Source organism: Stenella coeruleoalba, assembly GCF_951394435.1.
Source record: "Stenella coeruleoalba genome assembly, chromosome: 20".
Taxonomy (NCBI): Eukaryota; Metazoa; Chordata; class Mammalia; order Artiodactyla; family Delphinidae; genus Stenella; species Stenella coeruleoalba.
In genome coordinates, this window is record NC_137166.1 from 14,154,090 (window position 1) to 14,170,630 (window position 16,541).

At 38.8% G+C, this 16,541-nt stretch overlaps 1 protein-coding gene across 7 annotated transcripts in view; it reads right to left on the reverse strand.

Moving 5' to 3' along the window:
• Positions 1-16,541, reverse strand: part of HYDIN (HYDIN axonemal central pair apparatus protein) — a 432,533-nt gene that overhangs the window by 253,790 nt on the left and 162,202 nt on the right. For all 7 annotated transcript variants that reach the window (XM_079907197.1, XM_079907191.1, XM_079907192.1 and 4 more), the window contains one exon: positions 10,819-10,918. In XM_079907197.1, the coding sequence (XP_079763323.1) occupies positions 10,819-10,918 (100 nt within the window). The remainder of the gene's footprint in view (positions 1-10,818; positions 10,919-16,541) is intronic.

Here is a 16,541-nt window from a genome sequence, read left to right on the forward strand (position 1 = left end):
TTTTTTTTTCAGTACACGGGCCTCTCACTGTTGTGGCCTCTCCCGTTGCGGAGCACAGGCTCCGGACGCGCAGGCTCAGCGGCCATGGCTCACGGGCCCAGCCGCTCCGCGGCATGTGGGATCTTCCCGGACTGGGGCACGAACCCGTGTCCCCTGCATCGGCAGGCAGACTCTCAACCACTGTGTCACCAGGGAAGCCCTCTCAGCAATGTTTTATAGTTTTCAGTGTACAGGTCTTCCACAACTTTTGTCAAATTTATCTTTAAGTAGTTCATATTTCTTAATGCTATTGTATTATAAGTAATATTGCTTTTTAAAAATTCAATTTCCATTGTTCATTGTCTAGAAACATAATTGATTTCTCTCTATATAAATCTTGTATCCTGCAACCTTGTTACACACTTAATTTTCAGTCCTTGTCAAAATATTCTTTAGCACTATCTCCACAGATTTTAATTCAAAAAACATAGGTGAAACCCAAGAACCTACATTTTTAATGAGCAGCCAGAGTGACTCTATGCAGATTCTCTAAGGATATTACCTCAAGAAAGATATGAACATTGTTAACTATATTAACTTCTGACAACAGGGCAGGGTAAGCTGACTCAGCACATCCTTCCACTTCAAATACAAAAAAAATTATTAAAAGTATGACAAACATATAGTTTTAATACTTATCCAAGCCCAAAAGAAAGAAAGGAAAACACCAGGTGCTAGAAATAAAAAGGGAGCTCAGAGATTTTTAAAGTACATACAGCCTTATGGTCTAATGGCTTCAGTTTAAACACCCTCATAGAAATAGGGCATATGGCTTTGTTCCTATCTGGGAATGAGGAACTGAACTTCGATCCCTGCATAAATTTAGGACCTTGGAAAGGATGCCTCTTTCTAAAAAGGAAACTAGAAAAATTCTACCTATTGGTCTAAGGGAGCAGTGATGAAGCTTGTCCCCTACCTTGCAATCTGAATAGGGGGAAAAGGCCCCTATGAGAAATCCAAGTCCCATGTATAGGTATGGTATCCAAATTTATATTATATTATAGTGAAAGAATCAGAAGCTGTGAAAATAAAAGCTGTAAAGTCTTGAAGAAATAAAAAATTGTTCTGAAGGAACACCTCCATGATCCAGTACCCATACTGTCTTAGTCTGTTTGGGTTGCTGTAATAAAATACCACAGACTGGGTGACTTAAACAACAAACATTTATTTCTCACAGTTCTGGAGCCCGGGAAGTCCAAGATCAAGGTGCTGGCAGATCCAATGTCTGGTGAGAGCCCTCTTCCTGCTTCACAGATGCTGTCGTCTCACTCACATGGAAGAATGGGCAATGGAGCTTTCTGGGGTCTCTTTTATAAAGGGCACTAACCACATTCATGAAGGCTCTGCCCTCTACCTAATCACCTCCAAAGTTCCCACCTCCAAATACCATCACATTGAGTATTATGTTTCAAAATATGAATTTTGGGGCAAGGGGGCAGGGCCACAAACGTTCATTCCATAGCACATGCTAAAGATGAGCTAACAACACAAACATTTCAAGCCATGTGAAGAATCAACATGAGGAAAATCAGTGGTTACTGAAAACATGAAAATTAGTATCCCAAGAGCTTGAGATAATAGAATAGTCTTAAATAAACTCTAACATAGCATTCTCAAAATCTTTAAAGAGGTAAATGAAGAAAGAGAAACCATTTGAAGGAGACAAAAATGAAAGTATTAAAACCAAACAGAATTTCTAAAACTGAAAAATCAAGTTGATGAAATAAAAACTGAATAGATAAATATACCAGAGTAGAAATAGCTGAAGAATTAGTCAACTAGAAGAAAGATCTTGGGAAAAAACCCCAGAATGTATCATACAGAGATGAAGAAATCAAAAATATATTAGGAGAAGTTAAAAGACTCTGCAATTCCATGGGAAAGACATATATCTAAAAGAATTTACAGAAGGAAAAAATTGAGATAATAAGATGAAAATAACACTGAAGAGATAATTGCTGAGAATTTTCCAGAATTGATTAAAGGTTCTTAAATTAAAGAAGCATATCAAGTAGGATAAAGGCAAATCCATCTCAGTGAAACTGTAGAACATCAAAGCATAAAGTAATTCTTAATATCAATCTGACAGAAAGACAGATAACCTAAAGAAATTAAAATTAGACTGCAGTACATTTCTCATCTCAACAATTCAGTCCATTGTTCACGCTATGAGGAAGCAAGCAGCCACATGGAGAGGCCACTGATAGGTTCCAGCAAACAGAACCTGCTGAGGTCCCTGCCAACAGCCAGGATCAAATGCCAGATATATAGATGGATGAGCTAAAAAATGAAATCAGCTTCTACCTTCAAGCGTGTCCAGCTGTCTTCATGTGGAGCAAAGAGAGCTGTCCTTGCTGAATCCTGAATCACAGATCTGTGCAAAATAAGTGATTGCTCGTTGTTTGAAGCCACTAAATTTAGGATGGTTTGTTATGCATCAAAAGATAAACAGAACAAAGTGACTTAAGCAAATTAGGGTTTTTATTTTGCTCACATAGGACACATTAGGACCTTGGAAAGGATGCCTCTTTCTAAAAAGGAAACTAGAAAAATTCTACCTATTGGTCTAAGGGAGCAGTGATGAAGCTTGTCCTCTACCTTGCAATCTGAATAGGGGGAAAAGGCCCCTATGAGAAATCCAAGTCCCATGTATAGGTATGGGATCAAAATTTATATTATATTATAGGAAATGGGAAATAATATATATTATGGGAAATAAGGATTTGGGGGAGGGTAGGATTTAGGGGATTAGGACATGCTGCTGCTGCTGCTGCTGCTGATGATGGTTGAAAAGAAAAATAAATATTGATTTGATGGCTACTTTCTCTTCATGTTCATAAACCATACATACAACTGTATTTACTATAGGTTTTAATGTTTTAATATATGGTGGAGCTAGTCCTCCCACAGTATTCTTGTTGAATTTTCTAGGCAACCCTACTTACATTTATTTCTTCCATAAGAATTTTAGAATCCACCCAATTAAACAAAACAACCTTACTGATATTACCATTGGGATCATGTTGCATTTACAGGGCGAATTGACCTATTTATAATGTTGATTTTCCTGACCAAAAACATGGGCGTTTCTATTTGTTCAAGTTTTCCTAAATTTGGGTATGTATAAAAGACATTGGTATATTATTCCCTGTATTTTTCTTTATGTTTGAAATATTTGATAACTGAAAATGCAATTTAAAATAAATATAATCTAAAGTAGTTGATCCAGAAAATAATTTCTCATTCATAGGACTAAGATACTTTATATCATTATCAGGTTGCAATCTGATGAGTTTTGAGAAAGACAGCTTATAAATATGTAGAGTATTACTCGCTTATTACTCTGAAAATCCAAAAATGTTTTTAATGATTGGGGTGATTTAGCTTTTCCTTTCCTAAATCTCCATTCTTTAGTTTAATTAGGATTAAACTCAAAAGCCTCAAATTGTGCTAAAAACTCAGATGTTTCTCTTATGATGCACAGAATGAAAATGGACAATAAGGTTCATATTAATTGGGTCTTTAAAGGAAGCGGGTATGTCTGGAGTCATTTCCAACATGCTGCTTTTCTGCATTTGACTCTGAAGCACCCATTAACGAGGTTATCTAGCAATATATTTCACAATTGAAATCAGAAAGTGTTACTTCCTTTGAAGTTCCCATATGGTGATCCAAACCAAATATGTGTAGTTTCCCTTTGAGTTTCATTTTTTTTAAAAGGCAATCTTCATGATTAAATCAGGTATTTACACGTTCCATTGTTAAGTCAAGATACATGAAAGATCAGTTTTGAGACCTAGATCAAACTATCAGCAAGTCTTTATAAATATCTAACATACAGGTTTAACTACTTCTAAGGAAATATGAAAATTTTAAATGAAGAAAAAAATTCAGTTTCAGATTAACTGAAAAGATTTTAATGATGTTGTATTTGCCATATTCATGTCTGAGCAGATCACTCCCCTGCTTAGAGCCCTTCAGTGATTCCTTACTCACTCTGGGTGAGGGCAGACAAGGGCAGCCCTCCAAGAACTGGTTCCCACCTACTACACCAGCCTCCAGCTTCATTTCCTGCCCCCGCCTGTCCCCTCCCAAGTTTCTCTGTCTCTCTCTGTTTCACACCCCAGGAACTTGCAGTTATTTGTCATTTCATGCTCATGGTATATTTTTACATAGTGTTTCTCTATGTGTTTTCACAAGTGTTTCCCTGCTTCTTGTGCCCAGCCCCTCCTTTTTTTCACTTGACTAACATATATTTCAAGACTAAGCTGTGTGTCCTGTATTCTTTTCAACTATTATCATTCATTCACTGTATGGCATTACGTAACTGTTGATTTATGTGTCAGTTTCCCCCCACTCAATTCTATGCCTTTCTGAGGGCAATTCTATGCCTTTCTGTGCATCTCTGTACTCATGGTGCCTTGATATAAAAGCTTTCAAAAGAAGAAAAGGTTGTAGTTGGAGATGTGGGTTAAATTTCATGCATCCCGAGCGGCCTCCCCAAAACCAATGACACTGGCCTTCCCTGCTACTTCCTGTCTCTGAACATACATTCACACAATGGAACACTATACAACAATGAAAATGAAATGCAACTAGAGCTACGAGCAACAACGTGGATGAGACATGCAGATTGATTCCAATTATGTACATTCCAAAGGCAGGCAGTACTAAATTGTAATGTTTAGTTATACACACATGGGAGTATAAGCTATAAATGAAAGCAAGGAAATAATGATCATGAAGGATAGAATGGTGATTATCTCAGGGAGAGGTTGGGGTGAAGGGAGTGTGATCGGGAAAGAATACACAGGGGGGCTTATTGAGGCTGGAATTATTCTATTATTGATCTTGGTGGCAATTACATAATGTCTGCCTATAATTATTTGTTATACTGTACATGTGTGTGTATTAGTTCCCCATTGCTGCTAGAACAAATTACCACAAACGTAGTGGCTTAACATACAAACTTACTATCTTAAAAGTTCTAGAGGTCCAAATCCAAAATGGGTCTCACTGGGCTAAAATCAAGGTGTTGGCAGGGCTGCGTTCCTTTCTGGATGGTCTAGGAGAAAATCCATTTTCTTGCCTTTTCCTTTCCTAGAGGCTGCTTGAATTCTTTGGTCCTCTAGCTTCAAAGCCAGAAATGGCTGGTAGAGTCTTTCTCATAAGGCATCATTCCGACACTGAGACTGATCCTTCTGCCTCCCTCTTGAACATTTAAGGACCCTTGTGATTATTATTGAGGCACCCAGGACATTGTCCTTATCTTAAGGTAAGCTCATTAGTAACCTAAATTCCATTTTCTGCCCTAATTCCCCTTTGCCATGCAAGGTAACATATACACAGTAACATATCCACAGATGCTGGGGACATGGACATCTTGGGGAGGCCATTACTCTGCCTACCACAGCACACGTTATGTACATTTCTGAATCTGTGTTCTATTTCTCAGTGACAAAAGGTGAGAAGTCAAACTGTGGTATGTAAATACAAAGAATTCCTATACAACCATGAAAAAGAATGGCCCCTTTTTATTTACGTTACGGAATAATCTCTAAGAAATATTTAAAAAGCAGTGTTAGAACTACTGTGTAAAGTATGCTGTCATTTATGTAAAATGGTATGAGGAAAAGCATATCTATATGTATTTGCTTTTATATGCTCAAAGCATATAGGAAAACAAAAGCAAAGCAAAACAAAACGAGGGAAGGAGCTTTTCTATTTGCCTACGAAGTATTTCTTAGTGGCCTAAAACCAGGAGGTTTTACCAACCTTTGAAGATAATAGTAAGGAATCAGCACCAGCCCTTGAAAAGACACAGAATTGCACAGAATTTACAGGGAAGACAATATGGAATTACTATGTAAACAAAACCCTTCCCTGGCAATCCTATCTTTTAATAAACCACTAACAAAATAAAGAAGAATGTCATGGAGATGGAAAATTACACCGTTCAGTTTACCCAGGATGTGAATTCTGTGGCAGAATTCAGAATTGCAAAGGAAACAATAGATAAATGCAATTAGTTATGTAATGTTTGGGAACCTCCTGGAGAGCAGCCAGCCCCCTGGAATATGGCCAAGCACAACATCCCAGGGAAGCCATTGTTGGGAGGGAGGTCCCAGCACCTGTGATGTGGGGGCCACTGGACCATTTCCAGCCTATGTCTGAACACTGATATACCAACATTTCCTCCAGATCCATTAAGAAGTCCAGGGAAGGGGCTTCCCTGGTGGCGCAGTGGTTAAGAATCTGCCTGCCAGTGCAGGGGACACAGGTTTGAGCCCTGGTCCAGGAAAATCCCACATGCCATGGAGCAACTAAGCCCATGCACCACAACTACTGAGCCTGCGCTCTAGAGCCTGCGAGCCACAACTACTGAGCCCATGTACCACAACTACTGAAGCCCGTGCACCTAGAGCCCGTGCTCTGCAACAAGAGAAGCCACCGCAATGAGAAGCCTGCGCACAGCAACGAAGAGTAGCCCCCGCTCACCTCAACTACAGAAAGCCCACACACAGCAACGAAGACCCAACATAGCCAAAAATAAATATAAATAAAATAAATAAATTTATTTAAAAAAAAAAAAAAAAAGAAGTCCGGGCTAGATGATGCTGGTCTGAAGTGTGAAAACAGACCTGTCAATCCAGAAACTCCTAGTCCATTCTTCATTCATTCTAGGGCCATCTTGAGAATCTAGCATCCATGGGCAAGGGAGAGAGCAGATCAAACTAGGATTCATTCACTCATTCCTTAATTTTTTTCATTTATTTGCTCATTCATTTAATGAGTATTTATTGAATGGCTTTATCTTCCTAGTGCTAACAGCTTAAGACATAGAGTATGATTTCAACATATAAATTTTTAAAACAGGTAAAACTACACTATTTTGCTTAGGGATGAATACATAGGTGGTAAAATTATATATGAAAACAAGAAAATGACTATCATAAAAGTCAAGGTGATGGTTACATCCAGGGAAGGTGCAGGAAATATCATCAGGAAGGGATACATACCTGGGGTGGGTGGAGGGTGGCAGAGTCTTGGGTTAAGCAGCCCCCTGTAGACTGCCTGACTCCTTTACACAAAGAGAAAAGTAACTGCACAGATATGGACTGAAAACAGTCCATAGATATGGACTGAAAACAAGATATTGCAGAATAGTGGAATTTTTGCACTTGGGGATACTAATGATTGTGTACTCTTATTACTCTCCCCCCAAGTTTAAAATCACCACGGTTATATTCCTGGGAGACCTACACATTAAACAGCAGAAGTAAGTAGCACTAGCTACCCTGAAAATTAAACTCATTTTCTTATTCTTATATACAAACAGATAACCACAGACCAGAAGACATTGGAAGTAAACCTATGGATGCATACCTGCTACCCTGGATTTTTCTGACTAATAAATGTCAGTAATTCTCTGGGCATCCTTATTTAATTACTTTAAATGGCATTTAATATTATTTATTATTCATGTTTGAGGATTAAAATCTTGTTGTTTGACAACAGACAATCAATCCTGTAGGTCTAACTTTGGAATGTTAAGATTTCCGGAAGAATAAAATGAAAAGAAAAAAAAAAGAAAGAAAAAGGAGGGAAGTATGTAAAAAAAAAATTTCCCAGAGCTGGAAGGGACACATGAGTAACCAGACTCAAATGGCCCATAGGAAGCTGAAGAAAACGAACTAGGAAAACTCACTCTTGGACACAGCTTCATGACATTTCAGACCCCAAGTACAAAAAAAGGAAAAAAACGAAAACAAAAACCCTAGAAAAGATGAGAGAGAAATACAAGGCCACCTATAAAGGAAGGAGAATTGGGTGGCCTTCAAACTTCTGGATTTTTACAATAAAGTTGGCACTATGGCTTCGAAGTTCTGAGGAGAAATTATTTTGAACCTAGAATTCTACAGTCAGCTAAACTCTCAAGTTGGTATGGAGGCAGAATAAGACATTTTCCTGCAGGCAAGGGTCAAAGTTTCCCACCTAGATACACTTTTTCTGAGGAAGTTACTTGAGCAAAGTGAGAGTCAAAAGATATAATGGAACACACATGGAAATTAAAGAAAAATTCCTGGATAAAAACTGTGCAGGAGGTAACTGATCTAAATTAGAATAAAAAGCTGGTGGGCTCTGAGGAAATGTCTTCAAGGAGAAGAAGGACATGAATTCTGAAATTAGATAGGAATAAAGAAATGAGGAATTAGAAACCACAGGGGGGAAAAATACCAAAAGCTGTACAAAAGAGTCAAGTCAATTATGAAGTAAGCTAAAACAAGGTATAGTTAAGTGGTGGACAGTAAAGAAAGAGAATCTACAAGATACAGACCTTAAGGACATTCTTTGAGTGTCTAAGGGTCAGAACAGTCAACCAACAGAATATAAAATGTAATCTCAGAATACAATTTGACCCTTCAGTGTATAAAATTTATGTAGACAAAATAGAAGACTTGAATGTGGTTATCAACCATGACAACACAAAGCAGAGTAACTCACAGAAGAGGGAGAAATAGGGTTAACTGCAGTGGGCAGGTTAGGGGTTCCAATATCTTTATACATCCAGAGATACTGTAGAGCTGATGGATCCAAAAATATAGTTTTAAGTATATAAATAAAAGTTATTTAAGGCTATAAATAAAACTCATAAAATAAAATAAATATAATAAAAATAATTGGGTTGCCAGGGGCTAAGGTGGGGGATAGAATTGCCTGTAAAGGAGCATGAGGAAATGTTATGGGGTGATGGAGATATTCTACACTTGCTTTTGGTGGTGGTTACATCCCTGTTTAGGTTTGCCAAAGTTCACAGAACTGTACACCAAAAAAGGGTGAATTTCATTGCATGTAAATTATAAACCAATAAGCCCAGGAAGCGGTAGAGGAGACAGAGGTGAACTAAATCTTCATCTTTCATAATGAGGACTCACAAGTAGTATATAAAATGGATAAATCAACAAATAGCCATACAAGCATAGAATCAGCAAGGGACATTACCACCACAAGAAACACGTAAAGGCACTTCTTGGAAGCAGTACTGGAGAAACAGACTGTTATTTAGCTTCATATTACTATATGCATGTTTTACTTATTTACTGGCATCAGCTTTTCTAAAAATTCTGAAACATTTTTAAAATACAGAAAAGCCTCCAGAGTAGTGCAAAGAACTTCTATACATCCTTTGCCCAATAATCCCCTTTGTAGCAAAGGATCCAATCCATGCTCACATGTTGCATCCAGATATCATGTCTCCCAGGTCTCCTTCAATCTGGAGCAGTTGTTGAGTCTTTTCTTCTTAAATTTTTTGATATTTTTTGAAGAATACAAGCCGGTCATCTCGTTTTGTCCTTCAATTTGGGTTAGTCTGATGCTTCCTTGTTATTAGACTCAAGTTAGGTATTTTGGTCCTAATATCATTGAAGACATGCTGTGTTTTCTTTGCATTCCAGCGGGTGATACACAATATTGATTTGCTCTATTTGCTGGTAGTAACTAAAATGACATCTACCAGGTTTGTTTAGTGTAAAGTTAATTTTCTCCTCTTTATGATTAGTAAGTATTTTGAGGGAGAATATTTTGAGACTATGTTAAAGCCTGTTCCACACCTCCCTTTCACCTATTAGTTTTTAAGCCATTGGTGATTTTCACCAGAATTGGTTATTACTATGATTGCCAAATGGCAAATTTTATTGAGTAGATTCATAGATTCCTGTTTATTCAATTGATTATAATCTATTAGTGTCATTATTTATTTTGATTCTCGACTTGTTCCAAATTTGGTCAGGGAGAGTCTCTTTGCCGGCTTCTGTGTCATTTTGACATATCTGTCTTTCTTTACACATTTCCTTATTTTCCAGCACAAAAGGATGTTCCAGGCTCATCTTGCTCTTTCTCTGCCTCAGTTCTAGAATCAATCAATTCTTCAAGGTTCCTTCTGAGTGGAGGGTGGGATTTAGAAACCAGCCTTCGGGTGCTAGCTGTGCTCATTGCTATTAGGGTCTCAAAGCTTCCATGACATCTCAATGAACATAGCTAGGAATTAAGCATATGTATGTACATACACATATACATATATTTATATTTATTTCTATATCCATGCATATCAGCAACCCTGAGTTCACAGTGATAACTCCAATTCCATTCCAATACCAAAGGGCTCATCTTAGGCTTCCTCCTTCCCATATTTGTATCTCCTCCCTTCGAGAGTGAAAAATACGGGCTCTTGTTATCCTCAATATATTTACTTTTTTGCTTAACTCCTCTATATGTATCCAACCTCCTGAAGCCATCAGGTTGTCACCCTACTAGTACACCCTCCTTGTGGCTCTGGCCACTGCCAGGCTGCCTTCCCATCTCACTTGGCATGCATTATTATGATAAAAACTTAAAAAGGAAAATATTAAGTAGCCAAATACTATAAAAAGAACAAAATATAACATTGTGATATAACACTGTGAGAATTGGTGTCAAGTAATATTCTTACTGCTCTAAAAATCAAAGGGTAACCCAGACCCATGGTTTCCCATCCCCACCCACCACACCACAATTGTAATGTACTTCAAAGTTTGATCTGTACTAGAAAGAAGTGTGACATGCCTAGCTTGACTCCATCATTCCCCTATTGATATCATACACTGCACATGGCCCGAACATTCTCTCTCTCTCTCTCTCTCTCTCTCTCTCTCTCTCTCTCACACACACACACACACACTTTATCACTTCATGCTCTAGGTACTTGGTAACCTGAGTTTACCACACGGAAGAAGTCTTTACCTGAAATGTCACAGTAAACAGTCTGCTGGTAGAGTTTGGCTTCCCGAGGGTTAAAGTACACAGTGATTTCAGCTGATGAATTGGGCCAGACATCACCTTCCTAAAAACATGAAAGAATCATTAAAAAACAATATGATGGAGGGAAGGCACTGCTTTTAAATGCTGTTGTTGTAACTCCAGGAAATTTGAAGGAAATATTTTGACAACAAATAAAAGAAAGCACAATTTTACCCAACAGATAGGAAATTTCTACTATTTGTTAAAAGGTGGTACAAGCTGGAAACAAGCTTCAAAGATCATTTCAGTGAGTTTATGAATATATAATTAGTTACTAAAGGAAACTAGGGTGTTTAGGGCATTTTTAAAATTTGTGGATTTAATTAACATTCATTTTATGCCACTGTGTGTCCAGCATTGGGCTTCAGAGAAGAAGAAAGGTATGGTCTAAGATTGCATGGAGCTCACACTTCAGAGAGATGATAAAAATGTACACAAATATCTTGAAATATACGTGATAAGTGCTGCGCCTTATCTATATAAGGTCCAGAAAGGCCACAGGGAAAGAAGTATCTAACTCACCTGATGGAAAAACCATTCCTAACTTTTGAGTGACAGCATAAGGAAATACTCTTATTCTGTGAAAACAGCAATGGCCCGAGGCAGAACAACGGCCAAATCAAACTCTGGTTCTGATCCAGTGTGATATTATTTCTCGTTTTAACTCAAACTACTCAAAAGTCACAATAAGAAAACCAAGTTTTGAAATTGTAATGCAACATATCAGAATCCCCTTGAGGTATCTTTTGAAAAATATTTTTGTACTAACCATGTAACTTTTCAGGGCTGTAAAAGGAGATGCTATAGCACCTGCCCCAAAGAGTTTCCTACGGTCTGACGAGGGATCATGCAGGTCAAATGCTTTCTGACCCACATTCAGTACACAGTAAGAGCTCAGCAAATAACTGTTTGCTATGACTGATGTCATTCTTATGCCACTTGGAAAGACTAAGATGAAAGTATCAGAAAAATTAGGGGGAAAATGTGGTTTTTTCCTATGGTTTCTGTAAATAAGGCCAAGAACATCAGTGATAAGCACATCTAAAAATGTATAAATGGTCCTACCAACTGAATAGAAAACTAAGGAAAGGCAACTTGATAAATAATTAGGATCCAGTTTCAGACAGTCCCACATGCATGTTCTATTTCCAGTTTGGCTGGAAATGAACATAGTGCTGGAGTAAAGAATCAAGCAGAGAGCAAAGTGGTTTAAAATGCAGACGTCAAACAAGATGGGGAAAACAGAAAACTAGAGCCAATTTGGGTTTGCTTACGAAGGTAACAGCCTGGTGAGTGTGCTTCTCAGGCAACGTCGCCCTGCTTCAGAAGCATGAAGGGCACAGAGTCTCCAAGAAGCAGCAGTGAGGGGGACTTCCCTGGTGGCCCAGTGGTTAAGACTCTGCACTCCCAATGCAGGGGGCCTGGGTTCGATCCCTGGTCAGGACACTAGATACCACATGCTGCAATGAAGATCCCGCACGTGGCAACAAAGATCCTGTGTGCCGCAGCTAAGACCTGGCACGGCCAAATAAATAAATAAATATTAAAAAAAAAAAAAAAGAAGTAGCAGTGAGGGCTGTGGGTGTCATGTGGGTCCCAGGAGCTCTCACTTCCACATCAGCCCACTAGCATGAAGGCTCCATGAGGGTGGGTGCTGCTCTATCTCCAGCACCTAAACCAGAAGTGGCTCATAGTAAGTGTTCAACGTATTTATTGAATCATTCATATCACTCAGTTTGCACACTGTGCAGTTATTGGTAAATGCCTATTCATCTTTGCAGTCTACTTCTGCCATTTTCTCCTCAACTGGAACCACAGAAGTCATACAATTTTAGAGCTGACATGGACTTTTGAGATCATTCAGGGCATAGGGAAGTCCTAAGCACTTTTGCTTATCTGCGCATTTCACCGTGGCGCTTTTCCAAACCTTGAAATGGGTATCTGTTTTATTCTGATAAACAGCGACTACCTGGCCCATTTTGATTTGTGGGGGTTTTTAGTGATATGGAGTGCTATGAACACTCGTGGCCAGAATGAGCAGAGAGGCCAGGCAGAAAAAGTGGCTCATCCATTCACTGGTGTATCAGTGGGTAGTCCATCTCAGAATGTCTAAAGACCTGGCCTTACTCCTAACCCATGAGACAAATGTATTCCCCTGCTGGGTTTAGGCTCTGCTTTGTTTAGAAGTGTAGAATGGACACAGCTAACCTGTTCCTATCCAAACTGACCACTGGGGCCATCTTGGATCCCTACAAATCCTCTGCTAGAAAAGTCTCACCAGAGTGGTAAGAAATGCCCCAAAAAGGATATGCTGGGAATCAGATAAGCTCGGTACATGTGTGAAAATTCAAGGGCCTTACGGTTTGAGCTGGGCCAGACCACTTTCAAACACAAGAAAATTCAGGGTCCATGTGCATACAAGAAGGCAACAAACTTAAGTTCTATCCCAGAAGCACTCTTGCACATCCCATCATCAAAGAAGTCTGATTATCAGACTGGTGGGTTGGAAAACGGTGGGACAGACATGCTACAGAGAAGCAACCAGAACCTCCAAGAGGAGGGAGCAGTGGATCCAGGAGCGGACTGTCTGATACGGAGCCCCCTGGAAGCTGAGAAGCCCTTCCTCCACGGGGTTCTTCAGACTGGGAGAATGGGACTGTGGGTGCCGTGCTTTCTTATCCTGGGCTGCAGCTGTTTTGTTGTGCTTAGGACGTAGTAATTTAGGGCTTTTACTGAGCCCCCGGAGACAATTCAAGGACAAATCCTATGCTAAAACCTCTCCTGGGCTTGTATCAGGTAATGTGCATTAAGAGGGCTGAGTGTATCTACAAAAACAGAAGTGTGGTCATTCAGTTTCCTCCCACAGAGGGATGTTTTCAATATTAGGTCATTTGAAGTGAGCTAGGAACATGCAGAAGGACACTTTTATTTTTCAGTTGGGATTAAAATAAAAGTTAAAGAACTTCAATTTCTTTACAGCAAAAACTCACTATAGCATTTGCTACCAAATCAGAGAGAGCAAACTCCAGTAACAGGCAACCAGCCTAACATGACCCCACTGCTACTTATATATCTTTGATACATTTCATATTACTTTTCCCACACTTCTGAAGTTAACTTCCATGTCACCTATGTCTCTGAAAATAATTTTTCTTTCTTTATTGCTCAGTTCTAAAGTTTCTTTCTGAAAGCCAAAACATTCAGAATGTTCCCTACTGGCTCTGACATCAATATCCTTTCCTCCCAGTCCTGTGAAACCAGCCTCATCGTACAGAACCCCCTGCTGTTCTGCTTTCCTTCCATATATGACTCCTTTCCCATCGCTGTCCATTTTCCTGCTCCAAATGAGAGATGAGTCTGGAGAATATAATCTGTAAATGACCATTATCTTGTTTGTTGAAAATAATTGTCCAAATGGCCTTCACTTTTACTGTAATTACCTTCCTTCTTGGTCTTAATGTTTCGTTTTTCCCTCAGACCCATGACTGCCTTTCACTTATTAATCAAGTGACCTGCTAGAAGGAATCAACTTTGAATTTTCAGGTCTAAAGTTAATTCCCATGTTTGCAGTTTTTGCCCCAATATTAAATATTTCTGGAAATGGAATTTCTGGAACACGAATAACCAAGTGACTCGACAGGGACAGTTCTGAGACTTTCTGAAAGCTGCCTATGAACATGTCACCACTGGTTCATGACAGGTCATTAATACGATCATGAGAAAGGTGTCTATTAAAATGATCTCCTTTAAAATTATATGGGCAATGATTAAAGAGGCTCTTTAAAAATTCTCTATTGAAAATCTTTAAATAAAAATAAAATATTTTAAAAATCACCTTTCTTCCCCCCCCCCCACCTATTACCCATCTCCTTCCTTCCTTCCAATGAAGAATTATTTCTGAAAATTTTGCAAAATCAAAACCCAAAGTGCAAGAACAGAGGGTTATGTACACATTTAATTTACTTGGTTTATCTGGAAAGTAGTTTACAACATGACTCAAGGCCTAAATTTATCATATAAAATAGCTGCATTTTAATTCCCAACTTACACTTAGAAGAGTAATCTAAACGTTTGCCCACTCAAATGTTATACTTTCTGATCATACTTTCTAATCTGACAAGAGATTAGACACAATACAAGACTGAACTGTATATAACTCCAAACTATAATATTTTCAGCCATTAACTGAGAGCTCATGTTCCCAGCACTGTGTTAAAATGCTGATATACATTATCTAGTCCAATCTTTATAACCTTGTGAAGTAGTACTATCCCCATTTTAAAGATGAGAAAACCAAGGCAAGAGGAAGTTACGTATCTCACCCAAGGCCACATCAATAGTAAGTGGCAGAGCTGGGATTCTATAATACTTTTTTCTTTAACTTCCTGAACCCTACTGCAATTATAACAAAATGTCAGGTCTCACCTTTCTCATATTGTTTTTAAAAAATGCCAGGAGAAATTTAAAAACACTATAACCAACAATCAGGCTTCATTGAAGCCAGCATGACCTGGTGTTCCTGTCTAGTGAACATAGTAGGACACTCTTCATACTCAAACATTCAGGTAACTTGGAAGGTGACTCACAGGAAGTTCTTGTGGATGATACAGTCAACACCGGAGGATCTTTATCAAGCTATCCTGGTGGAGTAGGGTACAGCCAGCTCAGAACAAGCTCAGTGAATAATGACTTCAAGAGCAGCTATAATGTGTAATGAGTTCCATCATGTTCTACCAAAATGGAAATATTCTTGACTATATAATCAAATATCTTCAGCTATCTTATCATATTTAAGAAAAATTTAAAGAATTTCTCTTGGGAAATAAAAACATCCTCTTAAAGTCAAGTTTCTATCAATCAATAAGAGAAAAAAATAAAAGCACTGATTAGAAGCTATAATCTGTGTCGCTACCCACAATTCTCTTGTAGCACCTTTCAGATCAATGGGAGGCTCTCTATTGTCACTTGGGGCAAAGAGAAGTGTCTCAAAGAGATACAGGGAAAAAACAGAAGCTAAAAAACTGAAGGTAAACTATCCTAATTATCATGGAGAGAAAAGATTGAATTGGCACATGACATGCAAGGAGATTTTTCTCGTCCAGTATATCTCCTAGGACTAGAAACTGTGAATTTAGTAAAGTTTTGATTCTTAACATAATGACCAGAAAAGTTTCTAAGAGAGGGGTTTCAGATTTGGCCATCTGTCAGAGAAAGTTTCACAAAAGGTGTGTTCTATCTTGGGTGAGATACTCCAACCCATGTATGGTGAAAATTCCAGTGGAGTTTTGCAGAGCTGAGGTAGTTGTGCATGATGCTCATGCCTTTCTCTGGAGACAGCAGACATGCGTTTCTTCCAACAACGAAGGGTCTTAATTTATTTAATAAGCCATAAGGAACCTTGCTGTTTCTAAGACTTCCCTAGGCCTCCCTCCACCTCCAATGGTTCTCTAATCTGAGCACAAAGATCTGAGAGGACAAACAATAATAAAGGGAGGGTGAAGAATGGGAAAACCACACCGACAGAAGAGCCGTGACTTGTCAAGGACAGTTTGCTCTCAGCAGATCCCTGTCCTCCTTTCTCCTTTCCAGTGTCCTTTTCCAAGGAGTCAGCGCCCACACGTTTGCAATGTGACTCACGACTAATGGTACAAGAAGTGGAAGGGGGT